Below are 14,176 nucleotides of genomic sequence, written 5' to 3'. Positions count from 1 at the left end.
TGGAAACTTGCTTAATTCTGGTATTAGTAGTCACCTCCTTTGCTCTGAAAACTACATCCAGCATCTTTTTCTTGTAAAGTATTCCCTGGCTCTTTCTTTTAGTGTTTGACAAGCATTATATAAACCGGAACTTTGATCGGACTGGCCAGATGTCCGTGGTTATCACACCTGGTGTAGGGGTGTTTGAAGTCGATCGCCTCCTTATGATTCTAACCAAACAGCGGATGATAGACAATGGTAAATAACTAGAGACTATTTGTAATTTTTATGAAGGCTAACAGTTGTATTTGGAAAAGCTCTAGTCTTTTCTTGCTCTGAAAAAGTATCTATTGTAACTTTTGTACTCTGGAAAAGAGGGGTTACAGCTGGAAGGCATGTGTCCACACTTTGTATTGAAATGGCTAGATTTTTTAGAGAAATCGGAGGTATTTATTTGTATTTATGATAGTGGAGCATTTCATCAGTCCATGCAGACCTTCCCCTTGAAGGATAATCCTGCACCTAGTTTAGAAGAAGCACTTCTTATATCCCCACTGGCACTGTTGGTCTGCAGCTATACCATGGGGTTGCTGGTTACCATTTCCATTTTCAGTATGATTATGTTTTTAAATCTGGTATGAATACAAAGCGGGGGCTCACCTCAAGTTGGCAGTCTTTGGATTAGCATATCAGTGCTGGTTGGTGGATAGCTGAACTCTACTGTTCTTTGTTTACAGGGATTGGTGTGGACTTGGTCTGCATGGGAGAACAACCACTGCATGCTGTACCACTCTTTAAGGTAACGCATCCTTCTGTTCCCTTCTCTGTTCCTAGAAGAAATGTTACTGAATTTGTGACTAGATAGACACAACTAGTTGCTTTGCCTTGGAATTCCTCTTACAGCTCCATAATCGCTGTGGACCTGGAGATTCCAGGCTGGGTGACGACTACAATATTCCACACTGGATAAACCATAGGTAGGTAAACGCTTAAGGTTTCTGAGAAGATACCAGCCTTTTCAAAACATTTCTGCTGTGCTTTCCTTTCTGTACATCTGTTGAATTCTTTCTTCTTCCATTGCTTATTTCCTCTGCTCTGCTGGCAAAGCAGAGACAGATATTACAGTAGTCTTGCATAACTAGGAGTATTCTTGTAGAACTCTGGGTGTCAGTGCAGTATGTCAGAGGTGGTAGGCAATTTGCAGAGGAAAAGGTCTTAATCTTAAGCTCTTTCCAGGTAAGCTGTAGCCTTAACTATGCTCAAAGTCAGTCAGGATGCTTAAAAAAAATACTGTCATTTCAGCTAAGTTGGTTATTAGTGAAAGTAAATGCATCTCAAATGAACAGTTACGGGTAAAGAGAATGTGAATAACATGGGTAAATGTTGGAACAGTTACAGGAAACACGCTTAATTTTACTTTGCTTTACTCCAAGGCACAGTAGGTTTTCTTTCTGCTTTCTGTTAAACACGGTGTCATAATACTCTCTCCTCTCTCCCTACTGACAGAGATCAGGGCTCAGAATAAAAACTAATTCTGCAGTCCTTGTTCTGCAGTAGAACTTTTCTCTGTGTTTTAGTACCTCATTTTATATGCATGCATTGACTGACTGTCCTGACCAATAACCATTCGAGTGTTGCTTATACCCAATCTTTTCAAGTAGCTGGAAGACATCTGGTCCTTGCCTAAGATGAAAGAGTTGTTTGAAGGCTTTGTAGCAGGGCAGGATTTAAAGATTGAGATGACAAGAAACAGATGTTAAAGAATAAATTACTTCAAATGGGAGGAGGTCCTTAGTTTTCAAGAAGTTGATGTGAGTCATTACTGTCATGTAAATTAGGGAAAGCGTCATGTGAACTGTGCAGTACTGTATAGACGGTGAAAGCTGATATCTTTCCGTAGAAAGAGGAAATGAAGTTGGGAATGCAGATATCAGTATATTAGGAGGAGGTCTAGACTGAGGTTGTGTGGGAATCATAGATTCTCTCTAGTTAATCATCTGCAGGTGTTCTTCAGATGTCATGTTATGCAAAGAGAGGTATCCCCTTTTCTTCATTTAATAGCTAGCTCAAATTCATAATCTGTTTGCTATGTAGTTAACCAGCCGTGTTCAATTCCTAGAAGACAGCTTAACCACTCTCTTTCCATTTCAGTTTCTACACATCCAAAAGCCAGCTCCTATGTAACAGCTTCACTCCGCGGATCAAGCTGGCAGGGAGAAAAGTAGGTGTTTTTATGATTACCTTTTCTTCATACTAGCTTGTCAGATCTTTTCTCAGCCAAGCATCAGAATCCTTCTAGCAACAACGGTCACTAAGTTTCTGTGTTTAAAAGGCAGTGCAAATAAATCTGTAAAGGATTGTTGCAGAGATTGTGAATGAGGGACTGGTTTCTAAGTATCTATCTTTTCTAGGATTAAACTATTTGAGAAATGTTATAGCCAACATAAAAATAGCTTAGTGCTTTAATGGCGAATTCTATGGAGAGGAGGAAAAGTGTTGGCGAAGATGTGTTTTACACTGTGGTTTGTGACTGAGTATCAGTATTTCATACTTAAAACGTGTTATGGCTGTCTCACAGGGTGAGCTGGATAAACTCTTAAGTTTGATGCTTTTATCATGCTGGGGGATATTTCCTTAGAATATGCTGACTGTTTCCCTTCTCCTTTTCTCTTTTCTCTCTCCTTTTCCTGGTAACTTCAAACTTCTTTTATTGGACCCTCCAGCCACTGACTGAGAAAGCAAAAAATAGCCGAGATTCCTGTGAGTAATCTTGTTCTGGAATGATCTGTCCCACTGACTCCCAGACTAACAAACAGCTGTAGTAAGACAATGGCACTAACAGCAAACCACTGTTAATAAAATGCTGGAAGGAACAATTGCAGAAAAACGTGAAAACCACATAGTCATTATCCAGGACGTTAATGTGCATGTATGAATTGCCTTCTCAACAGATAACTAATAAGGAGGGAGGCAGGAGTTTCTATCCTGACTGCTTGTCACTTGGGTAGAGAAATAGGTGAGCTAGCACTAGCATTCACGAGAATGGGACAGGAAGGGCATTTGCTGGTTTGGGATACTGTCAGTGTTATGCCCACAGATTACAGTGGGAGAAGCCTGCATTCTTCTAATACCACCTCATTTCAAGAATGTGTATGTCCTAGAAGGGAAGCTGTCCATTTCTGTAAAGTTGTTTTAAAATGTGCAATTCTCTCTGTGATCTGAGGCATCTGTCCATTCAAGGATTTCTTTATTGATCATTGATTTAATCTCATGGCTATACGGGGAAAGATATCAGAGCCTCAGCAACTCTGATTCAGAGGCACGGTCTTTGATACTTGAGCTGACGTCTGCTCCAGCTGTTCTGTTCATCAGATTGTTGTATGCAGTTTTTTTCAATAGATACTTTTTAGTGGTGAGAGTTGGATGCTTCTGCCTTGCAGATCTTGTGCATTCTTGAAAGAGGTTCCAGTGTTATATGATTTTTTTTCAGCATTAGGGGCTCCAAAAGATGCTGAGAATGCCCTGCCTATCCAGGTTGATTATGATGGCTATGATGCCCAGGTGTTCAGACTGCCAGGCCCATCCAGAGCCCAGCGCTGCACCACTTTCAGGTAAGAGGACTGTGAATGTACTAGTTCGAGAGCAGCAATGTTATGGTGCATTTCTTGATGCATAATGTGCTTTGAGAAAAATGAGGCGAATTAAGCTCCACAAGCTTACAATTGAACAAAAAGTTGTATCTGTAGCTAGTGCTTACTGCTGGTTGTTTGGTATTGTATTTCTAAAACAGCATGTGGGATCTATGAAAAGGTGTAAGTATGCATTTTTTGTTGCATTTTTAATTTTGCACGAAGAAGAATGAAGTTAGTCTCCCTGGCAAAGTTTCTAGTTGATTTTTCAGGCTAAGTAAGATAGTACTTGTTGTAGAAATAACATCAGTTTAATGCACTGCTTAGTAACTGGTGCTGAACAGAGTGGTGAGGAATCTTCCCTGAAGATGGTGCTTTTCTGGATGAAAGAAGAAATAGAGAATCTAAGTACTGGTTCTGAAATAATTCATGGCCTTCCCTCTGAGAAGAAAGGTTTATTATCCTCAGGTTCTGGCCAAATTAATTGAAAAATGTGTAAATTTTAGTGCTTTTTCAGGGATGTGGGATTGATGAACTTCTGAAGTATTTTTTGGCTTGCCTTCTCTCAATGGTATTGCCTAAATCTGAGGAATCTGTGCAAGTGGACTCTTTTTTATTAATATGAATAGCTTGTAGAAATCCACACTGGAGATGCCAGTACAATTTAGTAGTAGTTAGTAATTTCATGTAGCTTTCCTCTAGCTAAATTTTCCTAGCAGCATGGGCTCAGTTCTAGTATCTTCTAGACCACATTTATATTACTAGCTTGGTGTGATGTCTGTGGAACTGCATCAAGGGTCAAGCATACTCTTTTCACAGCTGTTGTGCTGGAAGCATTTTAGTGTTCTGTTCTTCTACTGCATAATGCACAAAAGTATTTAATAACCACATAGTCAAAAAATGGTGTTAGCTTCTTGTTAGTCCTCTTTTTGAGTTCAGCTATTGAGTCTTTTACATGACTTGGGTCTGTTCAAGCCCCTTGATAATAAAGGAATGAATTGATCTTTTATGATTTCATATCACTGCACATACTCATGTCTTTTCAGCAGGTCTGTGAGGGAGAGAGAGAGTCGTACCCGAAAGAGCTCTAGCTCCTATGATGTCTCATGCAGCCCTTCTCTCCAGAGCCGCACTTTACCTCCAGAGGAGGTGAGGAGCCAGGCTTCCGATGACAGCTCCCTGGGCAAGATCTCCAACATCCTGATGATCCCACGGCCTCATCTGCACCAGTATGAAGTCAGCAGCTCTTTGGGCTATACCAGCACCAGAGGTCAGCCTGAGGCAGATGGGACAATACCTTAGGTGGTGAGAGGGGAGAGAGAAGATGGAAGTTTGTGCTAGCCACTGCCAGGCCAGCACAGGGAAGATGGTGCTCATATTAGCATTCATACTACAGCTTTTCTGCAGCTCCAGCTATGGCTGGGTATGCATTCTCCCTTTATCCTTGTCCAATTCCATTGCATTTTTTAATTGGCTTGTTCTAAATAGAAGTGTCCTGATAGTGATTTGCTCTTTTCCCTTGCCTATTGCCTTCCTTAATATTTGACTATTCTCTTGTGTCTGTCTCCAAATGTGGACATATGCAAGTAACTTTTTATCATCCAGGTCACCTATAATTTGTGAAATGAGAATAGGCCTTAGTGAGCCTTGGGGGACCCTGCTTTTAACTTCTCTCCGTGGGGAGTTACTGTCGTTAGGAGTCACTTTCTGGATCCTTTCTTTTGACAAAGTACTGCTGAGCTATCTTGGTGTATTAGCAGTGGTGACAGGCTCCTTTTTTTCCCCTTGTAATTTAATTTTGTTCTCAGACAGTATGTGATATCTTCACAAGCCCAACTCATTTCTAGGTGAATTGTGTTCCTCTGCAGTTGCTGGATCTACTGTAGAATTCTATCCCTGCAGGCTCTTTGTGCCTCTTTTCATGTCTTGCTGTCTGACACTTAATATCGTATTTGGCCTGTTACAGGAATTGGACTTACTGGTATGGAACAGCTTTCCAACAGGGAGCTTCACATTACATTTATCTTTGATGTATTCTCCCCCTTGTCAATTAACAAATGCATAGATATTCTGGTATTTTCTGTTTCTCCTTTAGTTTGAAGGATAGTCTTATGACTCAGCTGAAGGTGTGCAACTGGATGGGGATGTAAGCGGAATAGGACTGATGGGTAGGGAAGGGTCAGGGTAATTGGAATTCTTCCTGTGTTCTGATTTAGCAGTATACAGTGTTAAACGAGACCCTTCCTTCTCTTTGGGATTTCTATTTGTTGAACAGAGTAAATGCTACTTAGTCATCTGGTGTATCCCTCTTTCAGCTATTTCTAAATAACTGCACTAATGTTCTACATAGAATAGTAATGACAAACTGCTAGCTTGCTGAGATCTTGTGTCCTATGTCCTCTGAAATTAATCCCATATTTCAGTGGTCAAATCTGAAGCTTACAACAAATGTATATGTTGCTCAGTTGTGCTTTCTGCTATGTCTTCGGGTACTCATCCCGAGGTTTCCATTTGTCACCTCAGACTTTTGTTTTGATTTTTCAGGAATTCTCAAAGCTCTAAGTAATTCTTCGTAGTTGACTTAGCAAGTGATTTCCTTATGGTTTCATTAGTATAAAGTGGCACAGTGTAGAGTAATGTTGTACTGGCGAGTGAAATTATTTTATTTCTCGTCTGGATTCTTTCTTGTGTTGTAACTTGCGGATTGGATTGAAATTGATTTCAGCTTATCTCCCTGCCTGTTCCTCAACTGTCCTTGTTCCCAATTACTCTGGGGAGTCTTCATATCCCTAAGCAATTCACTCTTTTGCTTGGCTTCTGCATGATCTCACACTGACTTCAAGTTGTGTTTTCTAGATGTCCTTGAGAACATGCTGGAGTCTCAGCAACGTGACTCCAGCGCCCCTGGGAGGTTCCACGTTGGCAGTGCAGAATCCATGCTGCACATTCGGCCTGGGGGATATACACCCCAGCGGGCGCTGATCAACCCATTTGCCCCGTCCCGCATGCCTATGAAACTTACATCTAACAGGAGGCGCTGGATGCACACTTTTCCTGTGGGTAAGTCTGTTTCATAGCATATTAGGTAACTAAGAATTTTTCCTTGTCCAGCAGCAGGAGGACCAGTGTGAACTCTTGCCTTGAAGTGCTATGTACTGTAACACTGGTTGAAATTTATAGACTTGATAAAGCAGAGATCCTCTTCTCTTGGAAGTACTATCATCTATTGGTGAACTTGCAGCATTCGATGCAGTGGAACAAGCGTAGATAGAGGCTGTTGATGTGAGTCCTTGTAAGTAGGCCCTGTAAAATGTTTAGAAGAATATTCTACTCTGCTGGCTTCAGGGAAGATGCCAGAGGTTCAAATTTGTGAAGATTTCCTAAACTTGCTTTCTTAATTTCCATTAGTTATTTACCTGTGGTGTTGACAAAAGGGGTACGAGTGAATGAAGACAAACAAGAAATCAGGACGGATGAGATGATTAATGATCAAACTGTAATTGTTTAGGTCCATCAGGAGAAGCTATCCAGATCCATCATCAAACTCGTCAGAATATGGCAGAAATGCAGGGCAACGGGCAGCAGGATTTGACACATTCCTCTGCTGAACTGCTTGAGCTGGCTTACCATGAGGCAACTGGCAGGTGAGGTCCTCAGGAGGGATCAGGATGTTTAGACTTTGCATGAACACCCCTTTTCATTAAAGTTATATGTGTGTTAGGAAGTTCTATATATGTAAGGCAGTTATAGGCTGTGATCTGCAAGTTGAATAATATATTGTGTCAGTGCCGCATATGCAGCATGTACTTTTATTTTGAGATGTAAAGCTGTTTTGGGGAGGCTGGAGGTCGTTCACCTCTAATTTGGGGTAAGCAGTGGCTTATCACAGCTTGCAATACATGAGCAATACAATGAATCATTCACGATCATTCAAAATTGCATTATAAGAGCCTATGTCTTTAATTCTTGACTTCTTATCCCAGTAATTGTGACCTTCATCCTAGAATAGAATGTTTTTTAGCACAGGACATAGCTTTGCCTCACAGCAACCGTTGAGCAGTTTGTCTTGTCCATTCAGTCCTATCTTCCCCATGCTGTTAAGAAACATGCAGCTATGATGAACATCAGGGGTGGATTGTAAGTGAAAGTACCTGTGTTCTTAAACTAATTTGCTCTTAAAAAAAAAAAACAAGCTTTTGCTGGTGTTGGGAGCTTATATTGACTGTTGGCTCTGAGAAGTGAGAAGGATCCCACTGTTGCTGGTTATAGCATGGGTGTGGGGAGGCTGGTTTTACAGTGAGAGTACTTAGATCCCTCACTTAATCTAGGCCATTTTTCAAGCTGCACAGTTCTCCAATCTCCAAATATTCTCTTACCTCTTTTTTATATGATTATTCTTTTATTGACAACATTTTGTCCTTGCTTTTCACTATACTTATTTAATATTGTTTACATTTTGGTACCTTAGGCAGCTTCAGAATTGCCTATATATATTTTTATCAATAACTTTGGTATTTCTCCCCCTTTTCTTTCTTGCATGCTTGTAGAAATTTTTGTTACCTGTTGTTTCAAGATGTCCAGGGTGAGTGAGGATCCTCTTGGTATCTTCTGCCTTTTTAAATTTTAGGGATTTTTTTTTTTTCCTCTGCTGTCTTCAAGCCATCCTTCAGGAAATTGCACAGTCTAATTATTTTTTTCATGCATTTTTCTTTTGTAGGAAAATTGTTGTCCTATCTTATACTTTGTGTTATCCTTTAGAATACTGTAATCCCTTTGTGTGTTGCGTAATTTTGATATTATATCATCCTCAAGTCTTTGTTCCATAGTTCTACAGTAAATAAGATGATTGCCTTCTCATTATTTCATAAGAACATCATAGTGTTAAAATTTCTGGTCTTAACACCAATGTCTTCTGCTGTCATGTTCTTGATAATTCTCTGAATCTTTTTGTGGTCACTGCTGATGACATACTCACCCAAAGCAATTTGCTCGCTCTGGAATGCTGGTTTTCTAGACCATGAAATCAGATTGAGTAAGTTAGTTTTGTTTTTCTCATGGGAGATGTATGAGTTCTCCACCATCCTGTGAATATAGTGCACTGGTTATTGCTAGAGGCAAAGAGCACAACAATATGGATAGATAGTAATAGGCACAAAAAGCAGGACTGAAAAAGCTGTAGCAATATTCCCTATCTCTGCAATTATCATTAGGAACATGGTTGCAAAGGCTCAGCTGAGATGGCAGGCTGATTACTTGTTATTTGTTATGTCAGTTCTTATTAAAAGTATGGAATGGCGTGAGTGTGGAAAAGTATTTGTGTTAAAATACAGGCTGCTTTGTTTTTCTCTAGACATACCAGTTCTCGGCATCCAGGTGACAGTGCTTCCTTCCTGGGCTTCAGTGGAACAGAAGAGTATTCAAACGGTCTGGCTGGCAGCAATGGTGCAGGTAACAAAACAGTGACTGAGCATGGTGTTGGGAGACAGAGCTCTTATTAACAGTGACATATGTAAAGCAGCAGGCCTGTCATGCATGGTAAATTCTAGGATGTAGTGTTTTCTAGCATTTCTTGTTGTCTAACAAAGCACTTTCTTCAGATTTTAAGCTCTTTGAACATGGCACTGTTTATACCAGATGTTATGGACACTGCCCAAAATATTTAATCACATTTTAAAGGGAAGACACATGTTTGTGCTTTCAGTTGAAGATTAATGTTCTTTCTTACTCTTACCAAGGCCTGGATCAGTAGAAATTCTTAATATTTCTTTTGAATCCTGTAAGTGGAACAATATGCCACACTAGCATTCTGTTATGATTTTGCAGCCTACCTTCTGATTTTATGGATGTGCTTTTTAGGTAGGACACATGGAAAAGAATTTTGATCTTTTGTAATTTAACATTCAAGACTTCTGTTCTTTTTTCAAAACCAATTTGAAGAATTTTTTATTTTTTTTTAAATTCACCCTTTAATTTATATTTGGATGAAAAACATGTTTTTCCCCTCCACTCACACTTTGCAGAGCCATAAAGTTTTTTTTTTTTAGCAGAGTTAGCTTTCGTGTGTGTCTTGTCTTGTTTTCACGTAGTTGTATTAAAAGTAATTTCTGTTTCATTGTTTCCTTCTGTGGGTTTTGTTTGAATACATTTCATTTCCATGCTTTACTTTTTCTGCCTTCCAGATGGCAGTTGCCAGAGCAAAGTCTAAACTGTATTTCAGCTGCTGGATATAATTTGCACAACATAGATGTAGAGCATATCCTGGCAATAAACATACTTGCATTTTATAGAAGTCTTTCACGTCTGTAGTTTGGATATAAATCATGTATATGGTGGAAGTTGTTCTGTGTCTGTCTTGGTGCAAGTTGTTATGAGCACCTTCCCTGACTAAACTCCCTCAGCCATCTGTAGCTGCCATAGTGTGACTCAGTGATCTGACTTATGTTTCTCCCTTATGGTTTGAGTCACATATGAAATGGAACAGGTTTTTTTATTTCCAAAAATATGATTTCTCAGTGAATCTCATTGGCTCTTCTCTGCTGCCCACAGCGTGTTTTGCTGCAACATGTGCTTCAGAGTGAAAAATTACTGCATCTATTTACACTGACATTCTGTGTGCTGTCTCTATTGTCCAGCAGATGGTAGATGGTAGTTCAGAGCAAATAAATCTTGTTGCGATTCCATAACTAGATGGCAGGTGGCATTAGTGGAGTTAGCGAAAGATGAACGGCAATTTGAGCCATTTCCTCTGCTGTTTTACTGGTGTCATCATGGAAGCAGATAACCATCCTTTCTGTTAGTAAATGCTATTTAGAATAACAGGTATGGTGTTGATATCAATTTCCTGGATAAATCTATAAAAGTCAGTTTTATAGAAATAGCTCCTTTAAATGTTTAGAGGCCTCCCAAAGTTTGTGTTTTGATAAAAAGCTTTTCACATCAGCTATTTTTCTTGTCTTCTCAGCTGCTCATTTCCTCTTTTGTGCCACAACAGCTGTTTATACAGCTACATGGTGAAGCAGCTCAGGGAACCAATCCAACTGAAGAGTAACTTGGGTTTTTCTTTGTTGGATGGCTTGCTTGACTGTAATTGTACAAATATTGATGCAAATACAGCAGAAAAATGTGTAATTCTGTGCTTTAAGAAGTTATTCTTCTCTAACTCATCTCTTGTTCATAAAACAAGGAAAACCAATCAAAATCATTATGGTTTTGGGTTCTGAATATATTTAAAAGTTCTTTAGCTTCTGTGACTGAGATTAGCAAGTTGCTTTTTTATGGCTTCTCCTTTTCAAGATGTTACACCATTTGGGGAAGGTTGTTTTTTGCTTGTTTTAACCACTGAACATTTCTGATGAGATGTTCAATTTCTGTCCAAGATGTCTTTTTTCTCATTAGTTGCCTTTGTGTTCTTTTTTGCTGTTCAGAACCCTGAGCTCTTTAAAGGCAGTGAAATATAATATTTTTAAAACTTATGCATGTTCTTTATTTTTGTTTGAAACGAAAGTAAAGTGCATAGCTGCTTAAAATAAAATACATATTTTTCTTTCTTGTAGGGATGAACCTCAAGCCTCAGAATAAGGATTCATTGGAAGATGCTGTCTCTAATTCTCCAGATCCAAGTAAGAAGGAGGAAGGTTTGGAAAAGAGTTTTCATAGGTGTAAAGATAAGGAGAGAAAGGATGTGGACGTTTATAGAAACATAAGGAGGTGGTAGGCAAGAAACTGAGGAACCTTCTTACCTTTTGGCAGGATTTTATTTTGCCCTGCAGTAATTGTCAGGATCTCTCTACATTGTATGTCTCACTGATTGCAGTTCTACATTTCTTAAGAATATATGAAACCAGTTGTCATAGTATATGTGAAATTCTTTTCTTACCAAACACTATTGGGCAAAAAGATAAACCTGCTGAACTCTTATCTGCCTGTCATTATGGAAAGCTTGATTGACACCAGCTAATTGAAGCAGAAGTAGTACAGTCAGTTCTGAATTTGGTACCATTTACTCAGAAATATGCACCTTCATCTAACACAGAAACAAGCGTGTGACACTTTACAGCAGTCCTGTATAATACTTTAGTGCAGTGCTCTTCCAATTAATGTTAACATCTTTATAGTAAAATAACTGGGTAAGACCTCTGTGAGAAGAAGTTAAGAATTAGCAGTTAGCCAAGTGCCTTGTTACAGATTGTCTGAGGCAAGTTAAAATATAGTGAAATAGTGAACTGAAGATTTGGTATAGTTTAGTTAGCCTTTGCTTTTAAATGTCTAATTTTCAAGTTTTCTGTTTTTTTTTTTTGTAATTTTGAATCAGCAACATAATTCTAGAAAAGTGTGGAAAAGGATTGTTTTTCAAGTTACTATTTTTCTGGTCTTCCGATTCCCTCTGTCTTCTGGTTTTATAACTGTAGAAATATTCCCTTTTCCATTGTTGTATTATTCCGGAAAGAGGCTGGTCTGTCACTCTCTCTCTGCTCATCCCCAGCTCCTTCTGCAATTGTCTAGGATGCAAAGCTGGTCTGATTTTCTTGTTCAGACTTGGAATGTTCATCTTTTTTATTAATAATGTGTAAATGCACCTGACTTGCTGTAATTTTGGCAGAGCAGTGGCTATGTTGGTTCTAGCTTTCAATCAACAGAAAATTAAATGCATTAACTTTGAGTGCTGTTTGCATGATGGGATTGAATTAGCATGTGCACTGCATTGTTTAACAAACTCTGTCTCTTTCTCTCCCTCCCTTTTTCCTGTCTTACTTTCCTTTTTCCTTCCCACTCCGCCTCCTTTTTGTCCCTGTTGTCTTTATGCCAACTCCGTACTTGTCCTTCATTCTTTCTAACATTCCACTTCACACGTTATTTTCATCTCCCTCTGCACCCTGTTTTTTCATGGGTGACCATATATGCCCCCATTGTCTTCCCCCAATGATGCAACGAGGCAGTTCTGACACTGTCTGCTCCCCCCGTAGTGCCAGGCTTCTGTTGTACAGTTGGAGTGGATTGGAAATCTCTCACTACTCCGGCATGTCTCCCTCTTACCACGGACTACTTCCCCGACCGTCAGAGTCTGCAGAATGATTACACCGAGGGTTGTTACGATCTCCTTCCAGAGGCTGACATTGACAGGTTTGGCCAGCGCTTTTTTTTAATGAAGTATCTTGCACTGAGTCAGAAGTGCTTAAGGTGCGGTTGATAGGAGAGAAATACTTTGAAGTTTATATGAGAGAAAGATGAGTTGCTAACATAACTGGCAGCAGAACACTTAGATTTTTCTCATTTCAGTGGTAACTTTGCACCTTTTCTGATGTTACCATATGACAGTATTATGTTCTATATCTTGTTAGAGATAGTTTATGTACAAAACTTTACTTCTCTTTTCATGCTCTGTTGTATTTTAATAAAAAAAAAATCAACCTGGAGCTATCATCTTTGTTAATCTGTTTTCTGTGAAGTATTTTGGAAACTGAATGAACAAATGCACATGTACTTATAGTACTTAAGGTGTTTATCTCCACTTTCAGGGATATTTAGTTTAAAGAATCTTGGAGGAAAATAGCGTTAGCGGGATAAATATAATTTCTTGGCTTCTGTTGGAGGTCTCTGGTAACTGTTTTTCAACTGGTATTTTTTTTTCTTCCCTGAAGCTGTTTTATCTTTTTAAACATCTTTCAAATTTTCCATGATTTTTAAGACATCATAAAGATTTGTGCATGTTGCTGGTTTGGGGAAACGAAACAAAATATTAGGGTGATTGAAGCACATAGGAAATAGTAAGATTAAAGACAAAACAGAAAAAAGAAATGTCCCTTTGTAGCAGGAGGGCAAATTTCAAGAGAGGAAGTAGTTGTAAGAGCATGGCATAGTGATGTCAAGTCTCTCCTCATGCTAGCTGTTGGTGTTTGAACTGTCTTTTAATCTCTCTCAGCTCCAGACTTCCCGCTGTGGGAGAGGATGGAGTGTTGCCTGCACACCCGCAGTCCTGAGCTGTGCTGAGCATTTACGAAATGCACTGAGATTCTCTGTAAAGTGCTGTAAAAGTGATCAGTGATGTATTTATTGGAAGTTTAACACCGGTTGTAAGCAAATCTTTTGGACTTTGTGTCTGTTACTGGTTTAAAAACTGCTTTCAAAGGCATTAATAACTATTGTCATACAGCTCATCATCACCTGTTTTAAACAGAGGAGTACCCACCCATTATTCTCTCCTCTTCCTGCAGGTTGGTTTTCACAGACAGAGGGCTTCACTTGCACAGGGCCCAGGGCAGGGATAAATTCTCAATTAGGAAACACAGAGCTAAGAATAGGTGTGTGGTCAGCTTCCTTATTCTAGTCTCCTTCTTAACCTTTGTGTTCAGGAGAGATGAGGAAGGAGTGCAGATGACAGCCCAACAGGTGTTTGAGGAGTTCATTTGTCAGCGTCTCATGCAAGGCTATCAAATTATTGTGCAATCCAAACCACAGAAACCAGCCACAACTGTGCCACCCCCACTCAGCAGCAGTCCCCTTTACAGTCGAGGTGAGTGACTTGGGATTAAGAAATAAGTCTGTCATCTTTCTGTCCTTCTGCCAATGTC

At 39.4% G+C, this 14,176-nt stretch overlaps 1 protein-coding gene across 12 annotated transcripts in view; it reads left to right on the top strand.

Moving 5' to 3' along the window:
• DEPDC5 (DEP domain containing 5, GATOR1 subcomplex subunit) overlaps window positions 1-14,176 on the top strand; it is a 45,977-nt gene that overhangs the window by 10,571 nt on the left and 21,230 nt on the right. For 6 of the 12 annotated variants that reach the window (XR_014573548.1, XM_083803831.1, XM_083803834.1 and 3 more), the window contains 13 exons: window positions 103-237; window positions 717-778; window positions 883-956; window positions 2,131-2,200; window positions 2,703-2,739; window positions 3,470-3,590; window positions 4,655-4,878; window positions 6,465-6,668; window positions 7,117-7,252; window positions 8,959-9,056; window positions 11,162-11,227; window positions 12,545-12,728; window positions 13,958-14,118. Coding sequence is in view for 11 of the 12 variants with exons in the window: in XM_083803831.1 (XP_083659957.1) it covers window positions 103-237; window positions 717-778; window positions 883-956; window positions 2,131-2,200; window positions 2,703-2,739; window positions 3,470-3,590; window positions 4,655-4,878; window positions 6,465-6,668; window positions 7,117-7,252; window positions 8,959-9,056; window positions 11,162-11,227; window positions 12,545-12,728; window positions 13,958-14,118 (1,572 nt within the window). In the remaining variant the exon portion in view is untranslated. The remainder of the gene's footprint in view (window positions 1-102; window positions 238-716; window positions 779-882; window positions 957-2,130; window positions 2,201-2,702; window positions 2,740-3,469; window positions 3,591-4,654; window positions 4,879-6,464; window positions 6,669-7,116; window positions 7,253-8,958; window positions 9,057-11,161; window positions 11,228-12,544; window positions 12,729-13,957; window positions 14,119-14,176) is intronic. The other 6 variants (XM_083803833.1, XM_083803840.1, XM_083803837.1 and 3 more) reach the window with 3 other exon arrangements.

The sequence above is a fragment of the Anser anser genome, assembly GCF_964211835.1.
Source record: "Anser anser genome assembly, chromosome: 18".
NCBI lineage: Eukaryota > Metazoa > Chordata > Aves > Anseriformes > Anatidae > Anser > Anser anser.
Note: the sequence above shows the minus strand (reverse complement) of the source record. Positions and strands in the feature narration are given on the sequence as shown.